This window comes from Sphaerodactylus townsendi, linkage group LG01, assembly GCF_021028975.2.
Source record: "Sphaerodactylus townsendi isolate TG3544 linkage group LG01, MPM_Stown_v2.3, whole genome shotgun sequence".
Classification (NCBI taxonomy): domain Eukaryota; kingdom Metazoa; phylum Chordata; class Lepidosauria; order Squamata; family Sphaerodactylidae; genus Sphaerodactylus; species Sphaerodactylus townsendi.
Window position 1 is genome coordinate 59,752,515 of NC_059425.1, and position 15,133 is coordinate 59,767,647.

At 43.2% G+C, this 15,133-nt stretch overlaps 2 protein-coding genes across 4 annotated transcripts in view; one reads left to right on the forward strand and one right to left on the reverse strand.

Annotated features, from left to right (window-relative positions):
- GPATCH2 (G-patch domain containing 2) overlaps positions 1 to 7,551 on the reverse strand; it is a 79,517-nt gene extending 71,966 nt beyond the window's left edge. Inside the window, exon 1 of the mRNA XM_048504859.1 lies at positions 7,304 to 7,551. Within this exon, the coding sequence (XP_048360816.1) occupies positions 7,304 to 7,536 (233 nt within the window). The 5' untranslated portion in view covers positions 7,537 to 7,551. The remainder of the gene's footprint in view (positions 1 to 7,303) is intronic.
- Positions 7,454 to 15,133, forward strand: part of SPATA17 (spermatogenesis associated 17) — a 117,885-nt gene continuing 110,205 nt past the window's right edge. For 2 of the 3 annotated variants that reach the window (XM_048495450.1, XM_048495372.1), the window contains exons 1-2: positions 7,454 to 7,808; positions 13,088 to 13,177. In XM_048495450.1, the coding sequence (XP_048351407.1) occupies positions 7,741 to 7,808; positions 13,088 to 13,177 (158 nt within the window). In that variant the 5' untranslated portion in view covers positions 7,454 to 7,740. The remainder of the gene's footprint in view (positions 7,809 to 13,087; positions 13,178 to 15,133) is intronic. The other variant, XM_048495289.1, reaches the window with a different exon arrangement.

A 15,133-nucleotide genomic window follows, 5' to 3' on the forward strand; every position in this document is an offset into this window, starting at 1 on the left:
ATATTGAATACATAACTTTTTTACCAGCAAGCTTTACACATTCCATTACTAACTCGCCAATGGCAAGAGGTTCTCCCGCACTCTACTATAGTTCTCTAGGAGCTACGCCAATCATAAAGGAAAGAAAGGTCAGCCTTTCAAGATAAAAACACAACTTCCACTTTCTACAGCAGCCCAGCAAAAACAAATTTGCTCTTCTTGGACTTGGGGAAGGGCAGGATACTGTTTTTATCTCATACACAGCTTCACAGAAGATAAGAAGCAGTCTGTCTCTTGTATTTCCATAGGTCCTAGGGAAGTGGTAAGATTGTTTCACGCTTTGAAGCCCTTAGGTATGTAAAAACAAGACTCTACTATCCCTCTAACATTTTCTGCATGCACCACAGGACTCCAGGAGAGGAGATGAATCTCCGTTCCTGATTCTTGGAACTTTTATGCAATTAGAACATATCTTCTGGCAAAACAGCATAAGACAAAATATTACCACTGTAATCGTTTGGCATTTGCCGAGGACACAAGAAGGGAATGGATCAGTGATTTCCACAAAAAAATGGACAATTAGTAAGCTGAACCAAAGTCTATGGACATCAAAGCTGCATTCAGACCTCGCAGAAAGCTGCAATTCAACTCCAGTAGTGCAGGACTGATAGTTGCTTTGCTCATCCGTGCCCTTTGCTTTTTCCACCTCTCCACATCCATGAAGTCATACCGTATGTAAAACTTTCCAATTTGATCAAGCTCTAATTCATTGTGACATCCAAATGAAGGTGAATACTGTAAATAAAATCCAGTGCACTAATGTACATACTTAGTAATATCACAGGAGTTTGATCAGAATGGGATATATGAATGTCACGCATCTCATTAAAATAAGACCTCACAGGGCAGTTCTTTTAAGAGTTCATGGATGTCAAGCCGACAATTTTCTTGTTAATTTATATGTAACAACAAAGCACAATAATTTATAGAAAAGGTACCAATTTAGCTACACAACAGTAACTACAAAAAAAAAATCCAAAACTTGTGTTGGGAGAAAAAAGATCCTAAAATATTTCAGATAAATAAGGGCATGACTTTATTTCCATATTCAAGTGTTCAGTTAACTAACACTCCATTCTTCTGGGGACAGGGCATGAATCCACCTATGGAGGTAGTGCAGGGCTGCGCCGGAGAATTTGCCCTCCCTGGGAAACTTACCCTGGTGGAGAGAAAAATCTATTGGTGGGCAGCCGCCATGGCCCCCAACGGTAACCTATCATGAGGGTGCTCCTGCACCCCCACCACTGCTGCCAGCATAGCAGAGGTATGGCTGGGGTTGGAGCTGGAATTAGTTGGCTTCCATCTGGCCTTTGCCCGCTAGAAGGCCAGTGCTGGGGACTGTCCCATAAAGCCCAATGGAGGGTTTTACAGTGGTGGGGAGTTTTTCCTGTTTTTTGCCTCCCTGCGCCACCAAGAAGCCGTCTTGGAGGCAGTGGGGAAGTGCCAAAGTGGCACTGCGTCCTGCTGCCAGGGGCTCTGGATTGGATTGTAAATGCCACTTACAAACTTGCATGGTGGAACAGAACTCTCAAGCAGGGATTCAACACAATTGTGAGAAGGAATTATTCAGTGCACCATCTTCTGTTTCACCAGTTTCTGGGATATTCCCTAAAGCCTATGTTGGCATAACCATGGGATGAACCATATCGTGTGCATATTTAGGAACAATTTTTATAACGGAGGAGTAAACCACCAGTTCTAAATGCCTGCCCCAGAATATCTGCACATAATGACCACTTAATTGTAAAAAATCAAGTTAAGGCTTATGGAATAAGACAGAGAGTAAATTTTAAAAAAATTATTACTGTCCCATATTTTTCCCAGTTTGTGATCTCTGAATAAGATCTTCAAGGTTCCTCGCTAGAAACATGTTATTGATTTACATTATTTATTACAGATGCAGGAATAAGACCACCATTTATCTCTGTTTAAGTGGCAATTATGGCAAATGTTTATGTCATACTGACAGTTTGCTGTCACAACAGAATAAAGTGATAAGAACTATGAAGATTTCCAGAGACAGAGTATTGCTGGAGAACTTGCCACTGAAAGTGATTATGAACAGCCTGAACTGTCCCTAGAAGCTAAAATGACTAAATGTGACTGTCGCACTTTGGTCAGTCTCCAGATTTAAGTATCCAACATTGGGGCCATGGTGAGAATCTGATATACTGATGATGATACTTGAAACAGCAATCGCTATGTAAGAATAATTCAATACTAAAACTTTATTATAAAGCAAAACAAATATTTAAACCTCACAATATGAGAAAATATATGCAGCTCTTCTTTCAAACACTTCTTCAGTGTTTTTTACATCACCTAGCAAAGACAATTACAGCAATACCTCACAACTCGTGATAAAATCTCCTTCATGTCTAACAGAGGATATTAAGCTAAAGTAATTGTAGTTAGCCTAAATGACCCTTACAATTTATTTATAATAATAGTATACTAAAGGCTGACCTTTCTATACAGTATATGTTATTTCCCAGATTCATTTTAAAACAAACTGATCTGTAAAGTAAGTCTATATTTTTCATCTTGTTATATGTACCTAAGCTTCCAATCAGAAAATAAAAAGTATACAAAATTCTGACACTTCAGAGGATTTTAAAAATGACTTCAAAATTAAATATTGAATTTAGTTGTACCATAATTTGGACTTTTTAAAATACTGCAATTTTAATCTCTAAGGTGGATTCTCCCTTCTGAAGTGCCTTCAGCTGTTTCCGCACGGGCGGAATACAGTGCCCCAGGGACGCTAAAAACTGCGTCCCTGGGGAGGGATTGGCATAACTGACGCGCCTCGCCACCCCTGAGCAGCGCGAAGGCGCTGCTTCCGAACCTCGCTTCCTGAGCGAGGTTTTTCGGAAGTAGTGTCTTCCAATCACTGCCATGCGAACGGCAGCGGCTGGAAGGCACCATCCCCCCCCCCCCCGAACGCCGTACCTCTCCTCCTGGCTTCCAGCACGTCGCAGAGGCCAGGGGACACGCCTCCTTGGCCTGCGGCTCCAGCTTATGGGGGGTGTCCCCTGGCCTCTGCTATGCGCTGGAAGTTTCAGGGAGGAGAGGGTGGTCGGGAGTCTTTCGCGACGGCGCGAGCCTGTGTGAAGTTGCCGCGCCGTCACCGGGCCTTCGTCAGCGCTTCCTTACCTTCAAGCACCGGCCCTGCGGTGACTGGTCCGGGGGTGCGTTGGCATTGTTTATGCTGACGCACCCCCCGCTTGGTGCCAGTGCGGAAAGGGCCTCCCACTCTCCAGAAAAGTTCTTTCTCTTTTTGAAAATTAATTAGCATATAATGAAACCTGAACTCACTGGGCACATGTTCAAGCTTATACTTTTAATCTGTTCTGAAACATCAAGCATACTAATTTACTGGCTGTGTTTTCATGTAAAAGAAAACAATGAAGAATAATCTGACTTCTGAAATTAGCATTATAAATAATATTATACTTTGTATAACATATCTATTATTGTTGGCTTCCTAGTAGGATCAGGGACCACAAAGTTATCACAGACAGAAGACATCAAGAAATACCATCCAGTGTCTCTCTAAAACCAACCACAAACTCCATTTGGGAGATCTTTGGCCCCATCCAAAGGGAAAGGGGAATTCGCCTGTGGAAGCAGACCATGGCCGCTCTTGTGGATTTGTCTTCCTGGGGGCACTTACCCCATTAGAGTATGAAAGTGCCAACATGTGGCCACCACTGGCCACCCTGACAGTAGGATGTGGCACAGAACATTGCAGCACCATCCCTACACTTCCACCACAATAGGGTGGTCCAGGGATGTGGCATAGAAGGCATCTTCTCTTTGCAAGCCTCCCCACGCAACCGGGAAGTCTCTCTGGGAGCTGCAGGACAACGTGGCTGTGGCACCACAGCTAGCTGCCTGGATGTTTGGATGGGGCTATCCGTGTTCTAATTAGACGAGTGCTGTAAAATGTTCAGAACTCAAAGTAATACATATAAATCTAATAACCAAAAAGAACTAACAAACCTAATTGAAAAGGCTATTTTACCCAATAACTACCAGCCTTTGCTTATGTAAAGTTTAATGTTATGCAGTTTCATGCAGAAGAAAGTCCTATTTTGTTTAACAAGACTTACTTCAAGTATGTTTATATGAGATTGCAGATTTCAAGGAAATCATCTTGCTTACTAGTCTTACAATTGCTGCATAGCAAGAGCAAACAGAAAGTTCCAGAAATACAAATCAAGAGTAACCAAAATAACACAACAGTGGGGAAAGAAAACATATTTCAGGCCATTATCTTTGTTAGTATTCAGCACAGAATGCTTTGCTCACTACAATGGGCACAAAGCGGAGCCAGTATCAGGTTGTACCCTTGGGATTAAGTAGCATAAAACTGAAGCCACCTTTAATCTGATCATATATTTTTTGTTGTCTTCAGTTTGATGGGTTCCATTTTTTGTTCCTTGTTTGGAGTATACCAAGGGTGCAACCTGATGCTAGTTATACCCTGTACCCAAAGATGCTGGATGGCATTTCTGGGTTCCATGAGCCTGTGATGACTTTACAGTACTTACATCCAATAAGAACCCCACACTAATAAAAAGAATGAAGAAGTATTAAGAACATGGCCTAGTTCTTTTTTCCTCTCCCTCTCTCCTCCCCTCTCTCTTTTTAAACATCCAACCTGATAAGAGTTTTAGAGAACTCAAAACCTTGCTCTCTAGCCTTGGATACTATATAGTGAAAGCAGAACTGTGCTGTAGGGGATAACTTGCCTGCCTTCACCTCCTGCTGCAATAATGTATGCCCCCTGAGACTGCACTCTATGGAGCATAGGAAAATCATGGTTGCAGTGAGAAAAGAGACCAGATAAAAACTACCTTCCCTTTCTTCTGCAGTCAAAAGTCCTTTCTGAGAGCAGAAAGACAGCTTAGAATCCATATCTGTATCATGTTACCTTGGTTGGTGCTAATAAAAACTATTCCATTATTTGCACTTTAGCACTTTCCTATGGACCAATGTGATTACCTATAATTTGTGTCTTAAGGAGAAGTCTCTGATAGTTTCATGACCAAATGTTTTAGACTGAGCTAAAGGGACTGTTCAGCTGCAAATCAATCTATTATGTCATAGCAAACAATTATTATGAATATCTGCTCAGGAAACATATGAATTTCACCTAATTTCAAACACTTAACACAGCACATAGGAAAAGGCAAGCATAGAACATGATGATCACTCTGTGGACCCTTTATTCAATTTCTGACTACTACCTCATGTTTACACAATGACCTGTAATTTAGGTGCAACAGGATGTGTGGCAACACTCAATAATATATGCATGCTGCACACTTGCTATTGCTTAACATTTTTACGGATAGTCCATATAACTACTAGCCCTGTTCGTATGTTTGTGATAACATACTGGCATAAGAAAGGATGTGGCTTTTCTCTTCCACCCTATCTGGATAGTCTTGAGCTGCTTCACCAGGGAAATAACACTGCTAGAGAACAGTTCACTCCCAATTGTTTGTTTTGGTCCAGCACAACAGACTACAGATTAAGCTACAATACTTTTTGTAGCAACTGAAAGGTGAATCATTGGCATTACTAACAGACAGACACTTATCATATGGAAAGTGTAAAAATGTATCTGTACACGGCACATGGAATCATAAGGAACCAAACTATCTATACCATGACACAAGCTTCATCATGTTCCTGATCCTTCATGGCAGCGTATGTGCTGTAACAGACGTGTTTCTTTTATCTATAAATTAGGTAAAAGAGCAAAGAAGTAGAGAAGAGAAAAACACAGCTTTCGTTTTCCCCTTCCCAAGATTAGAAAACCTCAGAGAAGCAAGAGAAGTACAGTGCTGGCTGATGCTGAAAAGGGAGAAATTGAAGATCTCCACTTATTCTTCTTATTTAAAAGCCATCTCCACTCTTATTACTTACACTCCTGGAGCAATAAAATAGTTGAATCCTTCAATTCCCAACAATCATGGGATAGGGGTGCAACCTAATAGAGAGTGACAGGGTACAAGTGAATCACCTGTTTTCATACTGTGCTGGTTTTTCAGGAAGCTACCCTGATTAAACCAATGTGGTTATGAGGCACAATTATTATCATCAGCCAGGGGCAGAGCGATGGGGAACTCCACCCAGGGTGTGCGCGGGCCCTGTGCCCCTGCCACTACACTGTCCACAACCCTGGAATGCCCTCGCCACGCCGTGCACCTGGGGTGTCGCGCCCCACCCAGCCCTGTGGGCGCTACACCGCTGTCATTAGTTTCTGTATTCCACTTAACAGTGCTTACAACAGAAAATTCTAAGGATTCCCACTCTTTGCAAGAACTGCTATACTTACAAATCTAAGGCCCCTTCCACACATGCAGAACAATGCACTTCCAATCCACTTTCACAATTGTTTGAAAGTGGATTTTGCTATTCCGCACAGTGAAATCCAGCTGCAAAGTGCATTGAAAGTGGACTGAAGGTGCATTATTCTGCATGTGCTGAAGAGGCCTTAGATTTCCACAACAAAACATCATTATTTATTCTTCACCCATTTTTAACCAGACCACGTTATAGTTTGTTCCCACTTCCTGCTTTCCTGGTTATATCTGTTAAGCATGTTAACAGATAACAGAAGGCAAAATTTTAAAAAACCAGATAATTTCAGTTGCTGCTACTAATCATGCTCCCACAAATGCTCAGAAGAAACAGAAATTTCCTAGGATGAGAGCGTAAGTAACACATACACAGAGCCCCAGAAACATCTCCCTACTGTGCCAAGGGGTCTAAACTCCCATTTCACTCTGAAGGGCCTCCCTGTCTTTAGTGATGCCCACTCCATTCTCCTTTCTGGCCCTCATTGTGCTGCAGCCTCCAGGAGCCCCCATTCTTTTTATACCCACGCCCTTTATTTTATCACTACAGTGTGCAGATAGAGTTGCCAACCAGTCCCTGTATCTGGGCTTCAGGAAGCAGCTGGATGGGAACCCACGATCTGTTACGAACGATGCTTCAACTCCATGCTGCAGTTTCCCTGCCGACTACCGAGGAACATCCAGCAAGAAACAAGGGCAGGCCCGGCCATGTCCTCCTGTTCCTCGACATCTGGAAATATTATGTCCTGTGCCGTTTTGTCTCCTGAGCTTTCTTATGTCCAAGGGCTTCATCTGAATCCCCCAACTCGCTTCCCTCACCCCCACCCACTGGATCAGGGCCTTCCCTTGCCCTGCCGCCACCACCTCCCTTCCCTCCCCTCCCCCCTCACCAGCTCTTCCTGGCGGCCGGAGGTCTGCTCGGGTTGGGCTCAGCCCCCCGGAACATGTACCCGGCACCCGCCGTCGGCCGCTCCCTAAGGAGACGGGTGCCGCTTCGAAGAGAGTCGGGAGGGTGACAGTCCCCCGGGCCACTCTCACGCCCCCATGTTGGTATCCCGGAAGCAGCCGCCGAGCTGGAAGGAAACAGGGCCCGACCATTGCTGACAAAAGCAGGGAGCAGCATCGCACACAGAACATAGAAGGATTATTCCTCCTCGGGCCTCACTCGGTTCCCTGGCCCCAGACCACGGTTGGCTTCTTCGCCTCCCTCTTCACAGAAGAGAATGCATGAAGGAGAAGACATTTCGGGCTCCCCCCAGTCCCACCTCATGTGGTACAGCCCGGATTGCCATGGCGACGGCTTGTACACCATCGGGAAGGGGGGAAGATGGCCACCTTGGCCAGGCTGCAAAGGAGGCTTCCTTCCTTCAAGGAGGAGTTCTTCCAGAGGAACAGGTAACTGCTTCCCGCAGGGGTTGTAATCTCTCCCAAGGCCCGAATTGTTTACCTGACACGATCCTCAGGTCAGACTGCCTTTAATTTTGCTAATGTGGCGTTCCAAACCTATGTTTTTTTGTATTGTCGAAGGCTTTCACGGCCGGATTCAACTGGTTCTGGTGAGTTTTCTGGGCTGTGTGGCCGTGGTCTGGTGGATCTTGTTCCTAACGTTTCGCCTGCATCCATGGCTGGCATCTTCAGAGATGTATCTCAGATTGCAAATGCCTTAGCAGACCAGGTGCTCAGGAGCAGCAGCAGCAGAAGGCCATTGCTTTCACATCCTGCATGTGAGCTCCCAAAGGCACCTGGTGGGCCACTGCGAGTAGCAGAATGCTGGACTAGATGGACTCTGGTCTGATCCAGCAGGCTAGTTCTTATGTTCGTATGTATTACAGAGGGAAGTCTGTTACACACTGATTGTACTGTTGTACTGATTTGAGACAGTACAAGCTGGGAAATGCACCAATGTGTAACAGACTTCCCTCTGTGATACACCTCTGAAGATGCCAGCCACAGATGCAAGTGAAACATTAGGAACAAGATCCACCAGACCACGGCCACACAGCCCGGAAAACCCACTAGAACTATGCTTTTTTGTTAAGGGATTTCACTGTTGTAGGGAGATGGAGCGAAAAGAGTTCAAACAGACCCTTTCGCATTTAAGTATAAATTGTGCATATGTAAATATAGTTAATATTCCGTATATTTTATATTTAGTGTGCTTTATTAGTTTATTTACATGATTTATAGTTCGTTTTTCTCACAGGGACTCAAGGCAGATGACACATAGTGAATCAATACAATGAACAAAATGGGGCATTCAGTAAGCAATGTGTTAGGACTGGAACCACCAGAAAGTGTTGAAGCGTAGCACAAGTAATAATATGATATATTAAGTGATGCAAAGAATATATAATGGGATCCTTGTTACAGGGAGTTAGTGCAAAATGCCACTGCTCAGCTATTAGTAGGAGCCAGGTGGTGCATGCATACTATTTCTGTTTTGCAGATACCTGGCTGTCCTTCTGTTACTGGGCTCCATTTAAACTATTGGCTATCCTATACAAAGCAGTTCATGGCTCTGGTGAGACCGTCTCTCAACTATTTGCCACCATAAGTGCTTCGCTTATGTCATCAGGGGTTTCTATGGGTGCCAGTCTGCAGATTGGCAAAATCAGCAATTGCCTGTATACATGCTGCTGTCTCTGTTGTGGCTCTCACCTTATGGAATGGCTTGCCTGAGAAGCTCTGGAAAGCTTCCACTCTCCTAGCTTTCTTCAAATTATAAAAAACTGAATTATTCAAGAAGGTTTTTCTGCACAGGACTTGACAGCACACACACACAAAAGGTTTTCACTGTACAAAGTGCTTCACAAAGTTACTTGGATAAATGGTTAGGGACTGTGGCCTATTCTGCTTTATTAAGAGTGGTGGTGGAGGAACTGGAGTTTATGGGGGAGTTGTGGGGAGAGAAGTAAATGGACGTAGGACTAGATCTTCAGACCAAGGAGAGGTATCAATAGGAGATCTACTTCTGGTTTGCTTCCTTTTCCAGGTACCACAGCTCTATCTGTGCTTATATGAACAATGTATTTGAGCTAGTGGGTGGAGATTTTGAGAAGAGCACAGGACATTTATTTATGTTCTTATTTCATTTATGTTACACTTTTCTTGCAGGGAAGCAATTAACTCCTCAAGTTGGGCAAAGGGATAGTTTGAAAAGAGGATTTCACTAGTTGAAGGGAGGATTTTGAATTCACTTTCTTTGAACTGCCTATTTTCATCACTGTATCACATGTGAACAAGACCTGAAATGTTACTGTGGCAGAGCTCAGGGCGTTGTGAAAGGAACAGGCAATGGCAACAGCTCCCTTTGGTTGGAGAAGATTTGAGCAGAGGCAGAGCTGGGGAAAATGGAGCCCAGGGCTAAATCTGAGTTTTGCTGCCCCCCCAAGTTTGTTTGTGTTTGTTTGTATTTTTTAGTGTTTTTTCAGTTTTCGGCTTCAGGGGGTGCAGTTTTTAGGCTAGCAGTATCAAAAGTTCAGGGTGTCTTTAGAAGACTATCTTGATGATACCAGCCAGGTTTGGTGAAGTTTGGTTCAGGGGGATCCAAAGTTATGGACTCTCAAAGGTGTAGCCCCCATCTCCTATTAGCTCCCATTGGAAACAATGGGGGATGGGGCACCCCCTTTGGGAGTCCATAACTTTGGACCCCCTGAACCAAGCCTCACCTAACTTGGGTGGTATCATCAGGAAAGTCCCTTGAAAACTCTCTGAAATTTTGGTGCTGCTAGCCTAAAAATTGCGTCCCCTGCAGGCCAAAAACTGAAAAACACTTAAAATACAAAAAACAAACCTGAAATTTTTGCTGCCCTCCAAGGCATGTGCCTGGTGCTGCCCCCTGGCCCCCTTGTAGCTCCGCCTCTGGATTTGAGGCAGTACAAGCTGGGGAGCAGCAGTGAAGAGTGGGTATCTTCTCACTGCTAAGGGATTCTTTGGGAAAAGATACCATTCTATTTCCTCCCCAATCTGTAAACACCCACAAGCACAGTGAATATGCCATGCTTCCCTTCTTTTTGTCCATGGTACAAATTCAGGTGCTACAAGGACTGTTTGAAAAGTGTTCTCATTCCTTTTGTTCTTGGGATTTCTTACCTCCATCCCTGTAGCCACTCTCCTGTTATTGAGTGATCTCATTGGAAGAGGAAGGTGACTTCTGAGAGATACAATAACCCATGGTGGAGAGACATTCTCACTGTATGGTGATAGTTCCCATCTTGTACAGCAGACAGAAGGCAGCCTTTCATCCTCATGTAGGAGTGATACTCTTTGACACATATTACTGGTAAAAAGGATCACACTGAATAACCTCTAGAATTCTTTCTTTGTGAATGACAATGGAAATGCACTGTGACTTCTAAATGAAAATAGAGGTATGCAGGCTCTTAAAAGAGCCATAGGAAGATAAAGATGAGTGGCTAATTCAGTGATTTTAAAGGACCACCTAAATGCTTGACATTTTGAATGACTAGAAATAAATGCATGCATATTTGTAAATAAGGTAAACATTACAGAGGCTTTGTCCAGTGCTGTCTTTTCCAAAGGAAACAAATTCAATAACACTGCTTTTGGAATTCTTGAACACTCAGGGAGAATCAGAAAAGTATCCTTCTTTCAAATGTCCTGAGAAATGCATTGGTATATTTTGCAGTATTGAAAATAATATTTAGAAATAGCATGTTTTTAATCTATTTTTCTCCAAAAAATGAACTTGGGTCAGGTCATGAGATCCCTAAGGGCACACTGGGAATCTCTCTAAAGCAGTCTGAGATGTCTTGCTAATAGTCTCTAACTCATCCCATATATACATAATTCCCATATGAGTACACTGTCCTTCTGAATGGCCATAATAATATTGTTGTGACTGTACGTTGTAATTATTCAGAAATATTGGGCATCTCCCCACAGTCTCCCCCTAGTCCTCCTAGAAAAGTGCTGCTATTTACATTGATTGTATAAATAATATAAATAAATTGGATTGGGATTCAGCCATTTGTTTATTTGAACATTTATAATTTGCCTTTCAATTAATTCAAATCCTCAGTTCAACTAACCAAATCAGTTTAAAATCTAGAATAAAATTACTGAAACAACAAGCAGAAACATACCAATAAAATATCACCGAGAGAACAGAAGCAAAATGCTTTTTAAAACCGCTGCATTGCTCCAGATGCCTTATGAACACTTTTAGCAGGTATATACAGAACAAGGAATTAGGCAAACTTTCCTGGGGAGAGATTTTGTCTTTCTGGTGCACCTTTGGGTGATCCCTCTCAGCAGTAACCACCCCTATACTTGGAACAGTTGAGGATCTGAATGTGTGATAGGTTCATATGGACAAAAGCAGCTCTTATTGAGCCTCATTTATTTACTTATCTTGACTTTCTCCCCAGTGTGGACCCAAAGCACTTTATGTAGTTCCCCTTTTCTTCATTTTATCCTCACAACAACTCTGTAAGGTAGGCTAGGGTGTATGTCACCCGGCTAACTTTCAAGGCAGAATGAGGATTTAGGGCATTAAGGGTTAAAGTTAACACTATTAATTGGTATATTGTCAAAGGCTTTCATAGTTGGAATCAACTGGATGTTGTGGAAGGCTTTCACGGCCGGATTCAACTGGTGGTTTTCGGGGCTGTGTGGCCGTCTGGTAGTTTTTGCCCCTAATGTTTCACCAGCATCTGTGGCTGGCATCTTCAGAGGTATGTCACAATGAGATGTGCCCTGAAAATTGGTCTTAGAAACCAGTGTGCAGGATTAGTTTCATATTTTTCAAATGACCTGTCCCAGTTAATATTTTCACAGTTGTATTCTGAACTGCTTTTGTTTCTAAATTCTCTTCAAAGGAACCTCTTACGGAGAGCTTTATAGTTCTTTAATTTGGCTATTCTTATGACATGGATTCCTCTGGTTAGATTGTTACTGTTTGCTTTCAGTACAGAGGTCATAAGCAAACATCAGTCATCCTCCTCAATAAGTTGTTGATAGTCTAAGCTTGTTCTAAACCAGGGGTCTGCAATCTGCGGCTCCAGAGCTGCATGCGGCTCTTTCAGTCTTACACTGTGGCTCCATGTGACCTGGAGGTCAGAGGGTAGCGTGGGCGTGTCCCTCCAGAGCAGTGCTGGAAGGAAAGGTGAGTGGAGGGGCCGAACTGGAGGGGCCGAACTCCATGCCATCCCCCCTCTGCCCCACGGAGCAGGTGGCTGCCTCCCTGCTCGGTGCTGCTGCCCCCCACAGCGTGAGAGGCGGCGGCACCGGGCAGACCGCGATCACCATCCCCCCTCTGCCCCACGGAGAAGGCGGCTGCCTGCTCCATCGGGCAGAGGGGTTTTTCCTGCTCGGCGCCTCTGCCTCCCAGCGCTGGAAGGAAAGGTGAGTGGAGGGGCTGAACCGGAAGCAGATCCATGCGGAGCTGCCTCTCCGGCTCGGTAGATCTTCGGGGTTGTGGAAAACAGGTCCTAATGGCTCTTTGGGTGGTAAAGGTTGCCGACCCATGTTCTAAACTCTTGAAGGAAGCATGTGATAGACTTATGGTAAATATATTGCATATTTATTGTGTGTTGTTTGATTTCTTAAGGTACATGAAAGAGCATGAACTCATTTAGACAAAATCATTTTTGTTACTGTTCTGCTCTAAGCTATAATTGATTAAATTACAAAGTTGTTTCTTGTGTTTCCAGACATGTAAATGAATATCGAAAAATGGAATATTATGCTGCTGTAAAGATTCAGAGTTGGTTTCGGGGATGCAAAGTCCGGGCTTACATCAGGTAACTTGATTTACAGTCAGAACTGAATTTGTTCTGAGAAGTAAAAATACTTCAGATTACAGCAAATGAAACAAGTGTGTCTCAGGCCAGTCCTGGACTCCCTGCCTGGCCTAACTGAAAACATAAGCCATGGGCCAAGAATCCTTGGACTTTTGTCCTTTGGTTCTTGGCTGAAGCCACAACCAAGCTGCCTTGGGTACCTGAGACAGGAAGGGGAAGAGCTATCCCCAGCAAAGATGTTGCTGACAAAGATGCTGTTCTTTTTATTGATTTATTTAAGGATTGTCTATGTCACCTTATCAGTTTGCTATTAAAATAATATCAATCTGACAACAGCAAACAATTTAAAGAATCCCAGGGACATAAACAGCATAAAACAGGCCGTTAAAACAGACCTCAAATCAGAAGCAGACCATTAAAAAAACCTGGAGATATAAAAGCTATAATTTAAAGCTTGGGGAGAAAGATACATTTTGCTTTGGCTGCTAAAAGTCAGTAAAGTGGGCTCCACATGAGCCTTGGGGAGGAGGGGGAGGGGTGTTGCACAGACAAATTGCACCACAGAAAATATTTTTCTACATATTCTACATAAATACATATAGGTACTCTGGGCGCAAGCCGCTTTGGGCCTTAAAGATAAGAACCAGCAGTTTGAATTGTGCCTGGAAACAGCTTGGTAGCCAGTGCTTTCTTTTAGCACAAGAGTAATAGTATCCCTGAAACCAATCCTTGACAATAACCTGGCAGTCATATTTCACCCAGTTGAAGTTTGTGGACCATTTTAACTGCAGCATGTGCCACAAATTATTTTATTTTTATTTCTTGCTGAGTCTCAAGGCGGATTACCGTATACAAAACAATCAGACGGCAAAGAACTCCAGTTAACAGTATGGTAAGACTAGGATTGCAGAATTGAATGACAAGGCAAACAAAAAGAAAAGTAATTGTTTAAGGCGTGATATACCATAACACCAAAACGAGGTAACAAAGAAGTCAGTGCAATAAAAGGAAGGCAAAAACATCGCAATAGACTATGAAACAAGCACCTATGGTGTTCCATTATACTACAATTCTACCCCCCCCCCCCCATGCCCTCTGGAACATTTCTGTTCTGTATGTCCTGTGAAATGATAGATGTTTAGGGGTCTTCTTGACCTCTTTGGGGAGGCCATTCCACAGGATCGGAGCCACTACAGAAAAAAACCTAAATGTGCAGTTGCTGATCTTACTTGTTTGCAGGGTGGCACCTTTAGAAGGCTAGGCTCACATAAACGAGGCTGCCATGGCAGAGCATAGCACAAGAGGCAGTCCTATAGGTATGTGGACTCAAAGCCAGAACCTTTGAACCCAGCAATGGATCAGTAATCAATGAAGTGCCTGCATTTTACACCTAGCACCTTATAGCAATTGAGCTGTGATGTTCTATATCAGCGGAAGTTTGCAAGTTGCCTTTAAGGGCAGACACATGTAGAGTGCATTGCAATAACCTAGACTTGAGTCTAGGTGCATTGACTGCATTTCAGTAACCATTGTATAGATCCATAGCCACATCAGCTGAGTCAGGCAGGGGATCCTGGTCTGAACTGAATGAAGCTGGAAAAATTATGCGGCTACAAAAAAAGGCAGTCTGACTTGGATGTGATCAAAGCATGGATCACTGTGGCCGAATCAAACAACCACTGAACTTACTATACTTTGTGGAATCTCTTCTAAATATACTATGTTTTTTAGGACACACTTGCTTATTAACAACAAATTATTTTCTCCCTCCTGAACATAAAATGTAGATGATGATGATGATGAACTGAATTTGTAGACTACCCTTCCCCATCAAAATGGGCTCAGGGCAGTTCACATTATATAACAAAACACTACACATATGCAAATATATAATAAATCAGCTGCACATATTACAGATATCAACTCTAACTTTATGACGCTCTTCCCATATAATAA